Here is a 17187-nt window from a genome sequence, read left to right as displayed (position 1 = left end):
TACTCTACCCACAGTGTAGTCCACATACAGAGCGCAAGGGTTCTATTTTGGGCTGGCGCTAAGGAGGCGCAAGTGTCAAATGCACGTTAGTTTGCAATTTCGTCATGTAAAATCCGGGCATTTTCCAGCCCTAACGCCAAGTTCGGCAATTTACCTGTCTAACATAAGCTTTCTTGCACTGAAGTGGGAGGGGTGACAATTTTTGAGGTGTGTCCTTAAAAACATGCGCAAACGTGACCATTTCTTGCAGGCTAATGGAAAGTTTTAAGACTCACAAAAAGCAGGTCTTAACAGTAACGCAGATGATAATGCCATGAATTTTGAGAGTGGAAGCGCAGCCTATCCAGCCATGACACACAATGCCCTTGGAAGGAGAGATGTGCCTTTTGTGCCGGTGAATTTCGTATTTAGAAGCGTAAAAAAAACGATTGTTTTCCCCCAATTTCTTTAATTTGATTACAAACCAAGCATAGCCTACTCTCCCCTTAATCAAGGCTAGTATACCTGCATCACATAGGTGCGTATTTTTATCCTGGCCATTAGCCAAAAGTAGCCTATGAATAACCAGGTTTTAAATGGCCTACTGAGAGTGCTTTGACATTTTTGCCCTCGTGCTTTTTCATTATTCACAATTCACATACCTGCATTTCGCTTGTTCAGAAGGCTTTTCCATCCCCAGTTTCAAAGAGCGCCCCTCGTCCGATTACCAAAGACACACTAAACTATTTAGTCGTCCTATAATTCCATATCAACGGCGGATACATTTTTTTATCTGCCTCGCACATAGGCAACGATACAAATGACAGGAGCCTAGTATTTTGTATAGACGTGCGAATGTTATGCGTGAATATATTTAGGCCTACGTGTGCACACAGTGCCATGGAACGAGAGAAGCGAATTATGATATGTTTCTGACCCGATCCTATTTAGAAATATTGTTGTTGGTTTAAAAAACAGATTGATCGTTTTTCATTTAATTGATTCAAAACCAGATGTATTAAAAATATTCACCGTCCATTGGTTTATGGTGATAACGTGCATGGCTCGAATGCAATGCAATTTCGTCTGCAATTTCTGGAGAAATGCAAATATGATCTGTAAGATGGTTCCATTATGTTTATAAAACATTACATTAGGAGCAGTATAACGGTGAGTGGACGATCCCCCATTCTCTTTATATTAGATCTTTATCCAGCTCCTGTGAAAAGTTTGGATGAGTGTAAAACCCTCCATAGTCTAAATTGCCTTGTCTGTATTATAAGGCCAAAGGGAGCAATTATGGTGCCTGTAACTGTATTTAGACATAGCCTATTTTAACCTCTTAAATGTAATCTACGTAATCCCCAAAAGTGATTATTTATCATGAGAGGGCCATTAACAATAACTAGTAATGCTGCATACTCCAAGAAAGGTTCAAATCTCACCTTTCTGGTAAATATAGTTATACATTGCTGAGCTGTAGCCACTTCTGATAATATGAAATATTTTATATGATGTATTTCCTATTCAACAAAACTATATGAATAAGGCTTGAAATGACTCATATGTTTTCTAAATATAGTATCATCAATTTATAAAATGACTAACTTTAAGATTTCCTTAACTGTAAAATACATATTTCTATATTTAGTGTTAGATCAAATTTGCATATTTTCGAAAGGTCTCTCTTGATCAAAACGTCTGCCCCCACTGATGTGAATGTCTCACAGAGCTCTAACTTGGCTACTTGTTAGGAACTCGCCTTTCATCTCATATTAATCTTGTCCATCTATTACAAACAGAAAGTGTGTTTTGTTTAAAATCGATTAATTATTTTAGATTACTGGCTATAAATCGATTTCTGAATGTGCTACAGCGATGAAACCACTTCTCCTGCTGCCTTACAATGTAAGGATTCCAGGCATATGCCTTGTTAGTGGCTGTGATGTAGGGTTCAGCCAGGAGTTGATGGGCTGTCGGAAGAACGAATGAAACGGTAGGAGGGACATCCGAGCTTCAAGTGGTGTCACACATCCTGCTTCACACAGGCAGATGAGAATCAGGGCTACTACTCAATGCAAGCCATTTCGATCTATGGTGTCCACATATCGATTTATAAGCGAAGATGTCAGTTGGAACCGGTACCAGAACCACTCAGGTCCCCAAAACAGGGGACTTTACATCTATTATAACAAGTTGTTTAATTTTTATTCGAATTTGATTAAAACGATACACTGTCTTTTTAGGCCTTATCAATAGCCTAGTGAATTTAATCTTGCTTATTGTCTACGTTTGGTATGTCCATGTCCAGACTGCAATCTACAGTAGGCCTAGCCCCTATATCAGTGTGAATGCTATAGCCTATGTTTAACAATGTTTTTCCATATTGAAGCACTGCAACTACAACAATGTGGACTGCAAAACATGTTCAACATATTTAGCAAATATGGGGCAGGCTATTTAATGAACTAGGCTATAACAGACTAACATTCCAATTGGAGTTGATGACAATGCAATACATAAAATACCATAAATACACAACTTGAAGCAACACATATTTAGCCATGGAGCACGTTCTGATTTACCCAGCTACTGCGCCCATAATTCCGGTTGTGAAAATAGCAAAAATATTTTTGACACACCCCAAAGCTATAATGCTACTGCCTGCCAGTGCTAAGATTTACCATTGTGTTAGGTTTGTTCAAATAGGGCCCAAGTGTCATAAAATCAAGTAATCACACCAGTATTAACCAGTCTCTGTCTCCCTAGGGGAGGGAACCCGTTCACCGCAGTCAAGCTGCGTCCCACAGTCACCAACGACCGCTCAGGCCCAGTCATCTAAACCTCCAGACCCACCCTCCTGTCCACCTCTACCCTGGAGCGGCACCTCCAGCTGGGCATCACCCCACGCTGTCCCCCCCTCCTCCAGGCGGATGGACCCAGGGCCGGACACCAGTGGACAGGACAACTTGACACTGTGGGCTGCTGTGCAGAAGATCCAGTAATTTACAGATGCCATTTGAAATGACGTTGTCTTAAACACAGTTGCCCTACTGCTGCAAACGCTCTCCCTGAGAAGGTGGGGGGATTTATTTATGTAAACAGATGCACATATATAGATTTTCTAGACCTATTTTTGTCGGCGATGATGAATGCGACATACTACATGCGTTCTCGCTGGGCGTGTGAGAAAAGGAGTCGAGGAAAGCCTGAGATTGGGCCGTTGAAATATCAGAATGTATTTTTTTATTTTTGCTTCTTCAATCACTCGTCAATTATCTTTTGTTGCCATAGGGCAGTAGATGAATGAATGTATGCTGTACGGGACCTATGCATCACAATTCAGAGGTCCTTATGGTAGTGTTGCTCTTGTTATTGTGTTGATGTATCTCGAATATGACATGTACAATTGCATTGTTGCTATCATTACTAAAGACCAACAGCTGGCGACTGTCGAATATAACTATACTCATTCAAGGGAAGCGCACACATAGTTTTTTCCCCTCAACTCCTTCCAAGAAGTGTAACACGAATTTGATTGGTTGAGTGTGTCATTGTCATCTTGCTGATCGGTTTTACAGTTAAGTGTTCATACAGTGCTGCTGTTAATAGTGGAATATGTGAGACCTGTTTACCTTAACTCTGTATACCAACAGTAATCATTCTGTGAAACATCTCTCACCTGTCTCTGTTATTCAGGTAGCCCGGGTCGTGTTCATTAGGCACCAAACGGAAGAAAGCAGACTAAAACCTTTGAGGGAATGTTTGTTATTGTTTGATAAGAAACTTTCAATTGTTTTAAAACGTTTTCCATTATGTGCCCTCATAACTTCCCAAAGACAGTGCAGCCATTTTGCTTTTAATCTTCATGCTTCATGGAAGGCATTTTCAACCTAGTGGCTAATTGTATTATTTTTCTTTGGTCTGCCCTGCCTACTCCTTATAGTCCTATACCAGTACAGTGACGATACATTTCCCAACGCAACGAGTCTATTAAAAAAAAATACATAATTAATCCTAAAATGTGACTACATGAAACAAAAGTCGCTTCAGGAGTGGCAGAACTGAACAATACCCAGTTGTGGCGCAATTGGAATGTAACATTGAGCACAAAATCTACTTGTGCCTCTGTTCAATTGAACATGACAAAACAAAGGAATTCTATCAAGTAAATGATTCGTTATTGATCCACGTCTTGAGCCACAAAATGATCACAATCCCATTCTGGGCCTGTATTCCCTGAGTTTGGGAACGTTGCTGTATGAAAAAAAAAAATATATATATATATATACACTAAATAAAAATGTAAAAACAGCATGTAAAATGTTGGTCCCATGTTTCATGAGCTGAAATAAAAGATCCCAGAAATTTCCCATAAACATAAAAAGCTTATTTCTCTCAAATGTTGTGCACAAATTTATTTACATCCCTGTTAGTAGGCATTTCTCTTTTACCAAAATAATCCATCCCCCTGACAGGTGTGGCATATCAAGAAGTTGATTTAACAGCATGATCATTACACAAGTGCATCTTGTGCTGGGGACAATAAAAGGCCACTCTAAAATGTCACACAACACAATTGTCACACAACACAATGCCACAGATGTCTCAAGTTTTGAGGGAGCGTGCAATTGGCATGCTGACTGCAGGAATGTCCACCAGAGCTGTTGCCAGATAAATTAATGTTCATTTCTTAGAGAATTTGGTAGTACGTCCAACCGGCCTCACAACCGCAGACCACGTGTATGGCATCATGTAGGCGAGTGGTTTGTTGATGTCAAAGTTGTGAACAGAGTGCCCCATGGTGGCGGTGGGGTTATGGTATGGGCAGGCATAAGCTACGGACAATGAACACAATTACATTTTATCAATGGCAATTTTAATGCACAGAGATACTGTGATGAGATCCTGAAGCCCATTGTTGTGCCATTCATCTGCCGCCATCACCTCATGTTTGAGCCTGATAATGCACAGCCCCATGTCGCAAGGTTCTGTACACAATTCCTAGAAGCTGAAAATGTCCCAGTTCTTCAATGGCCTGCATACTCACCAGATATGTCACAAATTAAGCATGTTTGGGATGCTCTGGATCGTCGTGTACTACAGCGTGTTCCAGTTTCCGCCAATATTCAGCAACTTCGTACAGCCATTGAAGAGGAGTGGGACAACATTCCACAGGCCACAATCAACAGCCTGATCAACTCTATGCGAAGGACATGTCGTGCTGCATGAGGCAAATGCTGGTCACACCAGATACTGACTGGTTTTCTGATCCACGCCCCTACTTTTTATCAAAGGTATCTTTGACCAACAGATGCATATCTGTATTCCCAGTCATGTGAAATCCATAGATTAGGACTTAATTAACTAATTTCAGTTGACTGATTTCCTTATATGAACTGTAACTCAGTAAAATCTTTTAAATTGTTGCATGTTGCGTTTTATATTTTTGTTCAGTATATTTTATTGTATATATATATTACTATATTATATTTCACTGCTTGTCTTCTCGTTACTTCTTTGTCATGATACATTGTTATTGGTGAATTATATATGATTGGTCATAACATTTATAACATTGTTACTTCATGACTATAAAGGCTGGGTTTCAATCCAAGGCACACTGTTGACAAAACACCTTTTAAAGGCAATTTCCCTGAAGTTCGCAGAGATCACATTCATGGTCAACTCTGTGGATGTCGGTTCTGATTCTAATAATTAACTGGTTGATAAGCTGAACCAGGTTAGTTACAACTGGGGTCGAATTGAAAACCTACAGGAGGGTAGCTCTCCAGGAACAGGGTTGGAGAGCCCTGTCCTAGACTATCTTATACAAAGTGATTGGACGCTGATCTAGAATCCGTTTAGCTTTTTAGACCATAATTAATACGATTAAATGGAAAGAGGGACCTGATCCTAGATCAGCACTCCTACTTTGAGACGCTTTATGAATATTGGCCAGGAATAAAGAGTTAAAATATATCAGTCAAGACATGTACTGCACTCATGTTTCTTTATTTACAATAACTCTCTTTTATAAAAAAATAAGGACCTCCATCATGACAGTGTGCGTAGTGTTTCAAAGCAAATCAATTTAAAATACACGCCCCCCCATATATAATACAATTTTATTACATGACATGGACCAATTGGACATAGACAGTAACAATACCCTACGGATGGGAAAGAGACATTTGGGTAGATAGACATTCTTGGTTGATTGTCCATTGCAGGGAGGATCGCAGGGGGCTGAGTTGTCACTGAGAAGAATACTAAGATAGCTACACATTATCCAGAGATTACACGCCAACCTGCTCGTATTATGCAAAAACTCGCTGCATGCTTTGCTTTCCCTACCTCCCTCGGCTGAGTCTGCTTGGTTGTAGGTCAAAGGTCAAAGACGTGGTGCCTGACTTGACCTGGGTGAACTCCTGCAGCCTGTGTAGGGCGCTTCAACCTGTTAAGCTATGTCCGAATAGCCATGCTACTTAGAATTCATGCCCAATAAAAATGTATGTTCTAAGTGGTGTGGTATGCTATAGTGTGACATTAAAGGATATTGGAACAGAGATCCCTGTTCATTAGGCAGCAAATGGTAGAAAATGGACTGAAACAGGGAGGGACTACCTGGTCTTGTCCAATAAGAAACTCTGAGGTCTGCAGACCTATATAAAAGCAATCTATCAGAATCATACCCGTTATTGATCCACGTCTTGAGCCACATAATGATCACAATCCCATTCTGGGCCTGTATTCACAAAGATCCTCAGTGTAGGAATGCCAATCTAGGATCAGTTTGGCTTTTAAATCATAATGCACAAGGTTTATGTCGACAGGGAGGATGTGATCCTAGATCAGCACTCCTACCCTGGGGCGTATCCACAAAGCATCTCAGAGTAAAACATTTGGTGGTAAGTGCTGAGAATAGAGACATTTTACTCCTACTCTTATGGGTCAACATAAAAGCTATGCATGAAGCCTCTAGTCATAATAGTCCCCCACCTAGTCAACAGATATTTAGGAGACCTCATGAGCTGTCCTAACCAGTTAAGAGTTACCAACAGGTGTCTTGGTAATAGAAAAAGGCAGTGGCCATTGACAGGCAATTGCTTTGGAGTTTGATATTTCTATATGATCGATCCATAAATAATCTAGACCTTGTATCTTGCGCTTTTGACAATGATTTCACAAGGCTTAATTCACATGATAGCCTATGCCTAAATACTTATAACCACTAGGCTAATAAACAATCACACATTTTTCTTTCAATTATTTCATTAACCTACATCATGTCATTTGAAGTTAGCGCTTTAAACAAGATGCCTAAATTGGGCATGCCTATGGGTTGGGCAATTGAAAGCATCTACAGCCTGTTAACTTTGATTCTGTTTGGTAAAAATTATAGACCTTTTTGAAACGCTTTATGCAAAATTGTCGGCAAGTGACTTGATGCCTAGTGTGCCAAAGCTATTTTGAGTTTTTGAACAGGAGTGTGCTGAAATAACGTTAATATTTATCAACATTCAGCTTTTAACAGCTGTGAAACACTGATTCAATATGCCTATCACATTATTCAAAATATCAGAAATGGTCCCAAAAATATTACGCAAACCAACATATTAGGAAACATTTAAAGTGATCGTGTCAGGCAAATTATATCAAACGTTTTACCATTGCAACATCTGATGTACAGTCACATTCACCGTAGTTATCTGAAGCGTGCTATACAGCTGTCAGTGCCTCATCGTGATTGCTTATTCTTCATCATTTGCAAAAATGTCAACGAGCGTCATCACTATCCTTCTTTTGCGGTACCTCAAACTGTCGTGATTACCAACTGAGAAACTTTTATGAGTTGATTTTACTCCTGGCTCAGAGTTTGTCTGAGCAGTGTCTTATCATCCTAAAATCTACTCTGAGCTGGGAGTTGTTTTTGGCTTAGACAGGATCCTAGGACCTTTTCTGATACGCTTTGTGGAATATGGCCCCTGGTGTGTTTTCTGCTCTATAGAGTAATAAAGGCACCAGCAGTAGATAGACAAAGATCAGGCTTCTTCACTAGATAATACTCCTAAATCATCTATCCTAGCATGTACACATATTATCATAATTAATGGCTGGCTATAAGTTCATTGTGGCGACTACTTAATCCTTAAACGTTGTAAGAAAATACATGGCATCATCAGTGTGTAATAATTATAAACAACAAAGTTAAAAGATCCAGCTTGGCTGTGAGAGGATGAGCTAGCTACAGTTTGGTCCTTCTACCCGAAGGTGGCGCCACAGTTGGGACATCTCCTCTGGCGCAGCGCCAGGCAGAAGAGGATCCCCAGGGGGAAGAAGAAGATGGCACACATGATGCCCAGACAGGTGAAGTCATCCTCCAGCACGCCCACTCTGAAAAAAGATAAAAGGTACACATTAAAGAGGCTAGATGGAATTTTTGCCTCTGGTGATGCTCTCGAGCAAAAAGGGGCCACCTGAGCAAAAACATATGTTTGCCTATAAGTAAGGATGTGTGGTTTTGTGAGATAACAAGTTATTTAAATTATCATATTACATACGTAACACATTCAAGCAAAAACATTTAAACTCATCAATTAGCAACTCAATTCCCATACACTCCTGAAACCATTTTTAAGACTGAGAGAGGACTTGTCAATGTACCCACCTCCCAAAACCCAAGAGCAGGAAAGCGAACACCTATTGGTGTAGAGATTGAACCATTGTGTTGTGTGTCAAGTTGCCACGGGGCAATATAACTAATAAAGAGAGAGAGAGAACTAATGGGAAAACAGTAACAAGTAGCCTACACTTTCTTGCAGTCATTGTGACTCTGGGCTTTCTAGGTTTCCGTGGTAATGCAGGGAGCAGAGAGTAACACAGACAGACAGTCCAGTGTTGGAGATGCAGTGCTATTAGATGTATGAGCCGTGAACATAATCATGACACTGGTATGTAGCCTAAAGGCACATTGTGGTCTCACAGTGTGACCTGGGGAATCACATGGAGAGAGAGTTAACTCTGGGTTCCCCTGACTCCAGAGTGGCTGCTAGTAGGAACAGAGCTGCAGGGGTTAACAGCAATCAGGAACTGCTGCCTGGTATTATGACTCCACATGTTGGCTGACTAGCATCATGTCCAATGCATCTGTCAACTCCCCTTAGAGGAAATCTACATTGTATAGAACCAAACATGCTAGATGTTGAACTGTAGTGATTACACAATACACATACTAGCCCATCACAATCACATTATGGTGTGCTAAAATCAGAAGTGCTTTTTGTGACAGATATTTAAATACAGTGTTTATAAGCGTTGTGACTAGAGGGAGTACAGCTGTGACCGGAGGTTACTTTTCGTAGCAGATTAGGAGAGCATGTTAGCTAGCCCTAACCCTTTTCCTAACCTTAACCTAAGTCTCCTAACCTGCCACGTTAATGATCCTAACCTGCTGAGTAAATTCACCTAACCTGCTACGAAAAAAAAGTAACTTCCGGTCGTAGCTGTACTTCCTCTAGTCAGAATAATTTCTAAGGGTAATAATGGTGGACAGCAAAAATATGTGAGCAACAACAGGTGGAGCGCAAATGTAATGTGGACTTTAACGTTTTGCCTGCTGTGTGTGTGTGTTTGTCTGTGTGTGTGTGTTTCCAACCTGCCCCTGCCCTGCTGTGTGTGTGTGTGTGTGTGTTGCCAACCTGCCCCTGCCCTGCTGTGTGTGTTGCCAACCTGCCCCTGCCCTGCTGTGTGTGTGTTGCCAACCTGCCCCTGCCTTGCTGTGTGTGTGTTGCCAAGCTGCCCCTGCCCTGCTGTGTGTGTGTGTTGCCAAGCTGCCCCTGCCCTGCTGTGTGTGTGTGTTGCCAAGCTGCCCCTGCCCTGCTGTGTGTGTGTGTGTTGCCAACCTGCCCCTGCCCTGCTGTGTGTGTGTGTTGCCAAGCTGCCCCTGCCTTGCTGTGTGTGTGTGTGTGTTGCCAACCTGCCCCTGCCCTGCTGTGTGTGTGTTGCCAACCTGCCCCTGCCCTGCTGTGTGTGTGTGTGTTGCCAACCTGCCCCTGCCTTGCTGTGTGTGTGTTGCCAACCTGCCCCTGCCCTGCTGTGTGTGTGTGTTGCCAAGCTGCCCCTGCCCTGCTGTGTGTGTGTGTTGCCAACCTGCCCCTGCCCTGCTGTGTGTGTGTGTGTTGCCAAGCTGCCCCTGCCTTGCTGTGTGTGTGTGTGTGTTGCCAACCTGCCCCTGCCCTGCTGTGTGTGTGTGTGTGTGTGTTGCCAACCTGCCCCTGCCCTGCTGTGTGCCATTTACATGTCATGGGTGTGCTTATCAGCGGAGTATCAGAGCGTACCAAGGCCACAAACTGGACTGGAACCCTTTATTGAACCTGGCAATGCAAACAATGGTGACTGAAACTAAAACAAGCCGTCTCTCTCTACTCTCAATCTAACGCTCCTAGAAATCAGGCTCTATTATTTAGCTTTCATTTGGACCAGGCCTCAGAAGTGGAAACAAAAGTCTGTATTTACACCAAACACTGGGGTAAATTCTCATATTGGAAACATGCCATTAGTGTATTCTATCAACAATTAGACTTTTATTATGTTCATTTTGAAAATACAAATTTGACAAAAAAAAAAATATTTTTACAAAATCAACACAAGACAGACACTACAGCTGCTGGGTCATGTTCATTAAGCACCAAACTGAAGAAAACAGACAAATAGGAAGGGACTACCTAGACTTGTCCAATAAGAAACACTCCTTTTCTGTTGCAAAACATTTTAAAGTTTATTAGGGCAAACGACCCTGAACATTTTTCATATAAAGAGCACGTTGACTCTTCAAGAGCATCAGACATAGTGTACAGTCAATCAACTTCCTCTCTCCTGTCACGTGTCTGTGTTCTTAGCAGCTGACACAAAGGATGTTGAGTCAAACAAATTGAAACCACTGCGGTAACTCTCCAAATGAAGCTCTACCCTACATCAGCAGCTTTAGCGTGTACTAGGCCTGCCTGCCTGGCCACAGTGCAGTGTGTGTAATACTGTTGTTGTGACGCTCACATGTAGCTATGCTGTGGAACACGCTTTAGACACAGATAGAGCAGAAGACAACCGTCATTTGACACATGGAAACCATGTGTCAACCACAGGAACACCGCTGATTGACACTGAAAAGGCTTTCCTTGATGGCAGATTAGCCTACTGACTTGTCTTGGTTTGGCAGACCCCTACACCTTCTCCCAAATCTGGTTCCCCCTCCAACTGTGGTTCATCTCAAGGTTTCAAACACGGCTCTTCTTTCTTTCGTTTGTTCTTTCTAAATCACCTTAGTTACACCCTTGTTATATCATTACTCTGCCTGTGACACCCTGTGACTTTCAGAGAGTTCAGCTCTGTGCTAACAGCAGCTTAATGGAACATTTCACCACTTTCCAACCTCATTCGTCATCTCCTGCATCACCCCAACGCCAACATATGTGAAAACGGCCTGGTGACAACATATTGTGTGCATCATGTGATGTTAACCAACTGAGCAGTCCAAGGTTACTTTACTAAAATATAACAAAACAATAAAACAACCAGACTGAATTGAATGCTGCCAGAAATCCAGACAGTCCCCCCTCCATAGAGATACAATACTGTTGTTCTGTTGAATTCTGTGCCCCCTTCCAACGTACAGTATGCCTCCCCACTATGTGTGTGTTGTTTGGGGCTGGTGTCTCACCTGCAGGCCGGGCAGCCCCCCACCACCACCACGGAGGGCTGGATGATGGTGTATGTGCCTGGGTAGGGCTGCTGGGCTATGGCTGGGCCCATCTGAGCACTGGGGCCTTCTTGGAACCCTGTGGTAGGACAAGGGGAGGGGAGAGGAGAGGAGTTTGAGGTTGAATTAGGCTAGGTCTGAACTACAAGGGGCAGTCATGAGTGTCAGTTTCCGTTTCAGTCAAGTTTCAGTCAGTCAAGAGAGGTACAGTATTTGTCACTAGTAAAATAACAAAACAACGAACCCAGTACCCTATAGAGCACAGACTACTCTAACACACACTTGTACATGTGTGAAATAGGACAAATATAAGCATCCACCCAAATTATTATTATTACAGTCTACAGTGTGTAGGCTACTCTATAAATGTCAGCAAGTTCATACAACCTAAAATAAAAGTTACGTTACTGCGGTTCCAGCATTTGCACATCGGCGCGTAACGACGTCATACTTCAGGAGCTAGCTTTGGACGTTAGGTAACAACCCTACAATGTGATCTACTTGCCTGGGCCAGTGGGGTACTGATACGGCGGCGGCTGTTGAAAGCCCGGGGGTGCAGGGGTTGGGGCGGGGATAGCTCCATAATTGTGCTGCTGGCCATATTCATACGCCCCCGGGACGACGTTAGCATAAGCGGGAGGACGGTCTTGGAGAAGAGGTTTGCTGTCCATATCTGTTGCGTACTCAAGTTATCTTCCTCTTTCTTTGACTTGGCTGGCCCTCTTCTTTCCACACAAATTGGATTTACTTAGACGGTGTTGCCTCGAGTCATACGACTTTCGCAGGCACGGATGGGTACAAAAAAACAAAGAAAACACGACGCGCAAAAATTAAAGTTATCGCCTCTCTCCATGTGCCAACTTTGTCCCCGACTGCACCACCCGAAACAATCGCGGACTGTTCAGTCGAAAGGGAGGATGCTTATAAAAATCAGGGAAATGTCTAAAATATCGCCATCTTATCACCTCATTATGTGCTTTCTTGTCAAAAGAACCTCTCCAATCACTAGTGCTCAAGAAACAATTGTAAACTCAGAATTCGTTGCCCCTTTCTGTCTGGATTGTCACAAGACTCAAATCATGTGACGCGCTATGGAACGCCTATGTGCGGTGAAAGCGGTCGCGTTCGAGAGGATCACATTTGTCAAGTCGGTGACCAAAGTCTGTTGCATTCTCGGGATACAAATTGTCTGACTTGTGCCTATGAAGTTTTGAATGCAAGTTTCTGCAGTTGTTCTTCACCAACTCTATCCTGCAGCCATTGCCTGCATTGTGGGAGGCTCTATTGTCAACCAATCATTTGGGTATTTTTCTTTTTGACCCATGCAAACGTGACCAACGACATGACTGAAACAGGAACCAATATAACAGTGTGGGTACAGTAGATATACCATAAAACTTCAATTAATTACCCGGGTATGTATTTGCTTAAATTAGTGAACACAACAGAAGCTTATTTGAGCCAGGCACACTGCTTTTGCTCATATGCATAGTTATTTTTTTAATTCCAGCGTTCACTCCCAGCATTTTAATCAATCTTAATATCCTGCAGTAATGTGTTATAATTTACACAGTGTCACGTTTCTTTTGTCTTAGAATGCCTCTTTAAAACATAATCATTATTATCCTCTTTGACTGTGCATTTTCGGCAGTTCTTACTTTCTCCACTAGGAAGAACTGCCGAAATCGGGCGATCGGCCGATTTCTGGGGGTCTGTATTTCCGAAGTTGTTGACTGTTTTTGTGCTTGTCAGTTAGCTAGCAATTGTCAGCTGTTAGCAGCTAATGGCTAACAGTTTCTTACTGGTGATAAAAACAGATGATTGCCATAATTTTTTTGAGTCATTACTGATTTATTTAATGTAACAAATTAAACATTAAAACTCAAACAATTCATGGTAAACTAGTAAACAATTCATTTAGACCTGGCGTTTATTTGTTCTAATGTGTGTAGTTGCCCTGCTGGCTATTAAAAGGGACAGGTGGCTATTTGAGGATGTGTTTAATTGAAGTTTCACAGTATACAAATAAATGTGATATTTGAGTCTCTCTCTCACTACACAAATAATATATTTTATTATGATTTCAGTGTGTGATATGGGGGTTAGATACATGTTTATTTCAACATGATAAAGAAAACATTTTTTTAAACAATGGCAACACTTCCATGTTGATCTGAGCCTTGCTGTTGGAAAACTACATTAGTGTCCGGCTTTCGCAGATGCACCTCCCCCGACTTCACTCCTCGACTTTCGTCTACAGTCGGTTGCTTTAGCCTTACCACTTAAACGCGCCCAGCGCTTCTTAAAGTGGCAGTCCATCAATTAAAAAACGTCCAGTGCTGTGCTGCAGCAAGAACCTCTCTCTAATTGTATTTGAAAATGCATGCATACTAGGCTATCATTCAAACGTTGTATTAAACTAGACCGACACAACAGTCTTGGTTTATCTCACCTAAACCTACTTCTGCACAACAATTATGACATGCTGTATACCAAATGTAACGCTAGTCATACATAATGGTTATGATATTTATAAATAATAGGCATGCCCTATTGAATTAATTGCGTGCAGAATGACAACACTAGGCCTATATCAAGCAGGTAGCTTAGTGGTTAAGAGCGTTGTGCCAGTAACCGAAAGGTCGCTGATTCTAATCCCCGAGCCGACTAGGTGAAAAATCTGTCGATGTGCCCTTGAGCATGGCACTTAACCTTAATTGCTAATGTAAGTCGCTCTGGATAAGAGCATCTGCTAAATGACTAAAATGTTAAATGTAAAAAATGCTATACAGCCTTCAAACTTAAGTCTGGACCTCGACGCCAGTTCCACTGCCCTTTTCTTGTGTTGTCACATTTCCTATTAAGATATTGATATAGCCTCCCAATTTGATAAAGAGTGTAGCCTAAAACAAAATAACTATCATGTCACTGTAGTAGCTCACTGACAATAACAAATATTGGCCCATGTTCTATTCGAAGGCATGCAAATGTCGTGATTATGATAGATAATTATTGAGTCAACTAAAACCTACCTACTGTTTAATTATTTAGACCTAACTGGCGCGGAATTAATAATTAAGATACCGGTAGTAGGCTATATGTGAGTCTCTCCACTTCTCCGTCAAACAGCTGCAGCCGTCGGAAAAATATACGAGCCCACGCAGTTTGTCCAATCAGAGGACGAGATTCGGGACACCTGCAAAATGTCAGCCAATCCGAGTAACAGTTCCTCCATTTCCTGTTGTGTATTTGGAATGAGACGTTATACCTTCAGAATGGGAATAAAAAGCGGACATAATAGAATAATCGGATGGATGATTTGCCCAACTAAATGCTCCTAAACCTACAATAAGGGGGATAGAGAGTAAGTAAGGCATTTGAACCTCTCTATGTCGCTGTTATAACGGAATATTGGATGATCTATTCGGGGACAGAACGCAAGTGGAGTCTATCAAGTCAGTGACACTTTGCAGGACAGGACAGAGATACATTGAAGTTTGGTCATGTTTTGCTGTTTGTCATCACCTCAAACCACAGTCAGTTGCCCTAAATGTTCCTATTTCAATTTTCCTATTGATATTGAATTTCTTTCCATGCTGGGGCGCATCAACATGCATGGCAGGTGTCCGGTTTTAACGCACCTGGGTGTCTGATATCATGACGCGTCTTATCAGTGTCCCTTGACAACCGTTGATCGGTTTTCGTTATTCAGGTGCAAGCCGGTCCTTACCCCGTTATTCCTCGGTGCCTAGGCTATATCAATTAGATAAATGTCCTGAAACCCACATAGCCAGGCTACTCTAAAATAGGGACCAAAAATGTTTAAGCAGCCTGCGGACACCGTTGGCAGGGATATCATTGGGACGGATGGCACATCCAATTTCCCCATTCCAATATTTATAGGGTTAGGGTTAGTGTTCCCACACGGCCATATCTCCACGTTACAGCGCGGAGACCACCTGTGTTAATTAGCTATCTAGCGTGCTCCAAACACCTGTGTGTAGGCCTAACGGAAGAAGGCCTCGAGAAACGTGTTATAACAGAACAATACTGTAGGCTGCAACTGTGATAAAGCCGGTTAAAACAGTGTACAGTAAGTGTATATTTTGCATTAGTCAAGAAGAGTATCACAATTGAGAATCGATTCACATTTGGCTGTTTTGGCTGCCAGAGTCAGTCTAACGTTACCTCTGAAAATAACAAAGTCCTTGGACCTTAAGGAGTAACGGTAGGCTCGCCTACACTCCTTAAGAGTACATTCTTGGGCTAGTAGGTAGGCTACAGGAAAGAAAACAAAACTGACAGTGTGTAGAAAACAAATCTACTGGCAGCTAAGCCAAAGATTTGTATAACTAACCCAAGTTAGATGACACACTGTCATTTCCAAAAAGCAAATTAATCATAGTGGGCAGAACAAGCAAGGAGGTGAGCGGAGCCAAGCATGAGCTAGCGAGATCCTATTGGCGTGTTCTAGCATGTATTTGCATCTTTCCGTTAGGGAACGCCTATTCTGTGAAGTGTAGGTGTGCAATAACTCTACAAAACTTAGTCCACTCTGTTCTTAACAGATTCTAGTTTTGGGAACAGAAAACTGTATTGAAATCAAATGTTTAATCAATGAGAAAATTAGCAGAATGTTGGGCAAAATGCATCTCGCTCCATGTTCTCCCACAGCCGGCCACCTGGCTTCCTCTCATCACCACATTTGGTGGTGAGTGGAAACGCCAACCTGATGCTTCAGGCTCATTGTTGTATCTGTGGCTAAGCTTTTACTAAAACAGTCAGCTAGAGAATAGACAACGCTCAGCACAGAGCAATGTTGTGTTGCGGTAATGGCTGGGTCAGTGTGGTGAGTGGATTATAAACTGCCTGTGTTTTAACATCAGGCCCAATCATGTCCAGCTCGCTCCTATGGGCAGTGGACGTGTACGGGAAGGTGTACAGCCTATCCACCACCAGAGGGCGCTGGGAGCGTGACGAGGACACCCTCCTGGAGCTAAAGTGCATTACCGCTGGACAGAGGTGCAGCTGGGGAATTGGCTGCGACCACCATGTTTACCTCAATATCGACCCTGGGGAGGTGCCCATTCGCTATCGGGAGGAAACCTATGAGAACCAGGTATTGTGATCATGCCATCTCACCTCTGCCAACATTTACTTATTTCAAAATGTCTGTGTTCGTGCGTGCCTGCATATGCACATGCATGCTTAGTGTCCGTGTGTTCAATTGTACCTTACAACACTGTGTGGTTTCAGAGGTGGAACCCAGTGGATGGCTTCACTGACGTGCTGCTGCCCACCGACCGCTGGGCCTGGAGTGACCTCACAGGGGTGACCGCCCAGCCACTGCACAGCTTCCAGTTGCCCTCAGACAGCTGGGAGTGGGAGGGGGACTGGTACGTGGACCAGGTCTGCGCTGGAGGAGACCCTACTGAGACCGGGGTGAGAGA

General features: G+C 42.5%; 3 protein-coding genes across 3 annotated transcripts in view; 2 read left to right on the top strand and 1 right to left on the bottom strand.

Moving 5' to 3' along the window:
* Positions 1–5408, top strand: part of LOC311146277 (BAR/IMD domain-containing adapter protein 2-like 1) — a 73062-nt gene extending 67654 nt beyond the window's left edge. Inside the window, exon 14 of the mRNA XM_084182771.1 lies at positions 2749–5408. Within this exon, the coding sequence (XP_084038897.1) occupies positions 2749–2821 (73 nt within the window). The 3' untranslated portion in view covers positions 2822–5408. The remainder of the gene's footprint in view (positions 1–2748) is intronic.
* A 570-nt stretch (positions 5409–5978) lies between these two features.
* On the bottom strand, positions 5979–12815 carry LOC311146307 (membrane protein BRI3-like). Its single transcript, XM_084182797.1, has 3 exons — positions 12243–12815; positions 11699–11816; positions 5979–8376 (listed from the first exon to the last, which is right to left on the bottom strand). Exons 1-3 carry the CDS (start codon positions 12406–12408, stop codon positions 8244–8246), a joined length of 417 nt encoding a protein of 138 aa, XP_084038923.1. The 5' UTR covers positions 12409–12815; the 3' UTR covers positions 5979–8243.
* Positions 12816–12942: 127 nt separating this feature from the next.
* The window catches only part of LOC311146317 (tectonin beta-propeller repeat-containing protein 1-like), a 46154-nt gene continuing 41909 nt past the window's right edge, over positions 12943–17187 (top strand). Inside the window, exons 1-3 of the mRNA XM_084182806.1 lie at positions 12943–13152; positions 16624–16856; positions 16994–17179. Of these exons, the coding sequence (XP_084038932.1) occupies positions 16632–16856; positions 16994–17179 (411 nt within the window). The 5' untranslated portion in view covers positions 12943–13152; positions 16624–16631. The remainder of the gene's footprint in view (positions 13153–16623; positions 16857–16993; positions 17180–17187) is intronic.

This window comes from Coregonus lavaretus (genome assembly GCF_964263955.1).
Source record: "Coregonus lavaretus genome assembly, chromosome: 2".
NCBI lineage: Eukaryota > Metazoa > Chordata > Actinopteri > Salmoniformes > Salmonidae > Coregonus > Coregonus lavaretus.
The sequence above is the reverse complement of the archived record's forward strand: the minus strand, read 5'-3'. Positions and strand labels throughout refer to the sequence as shown.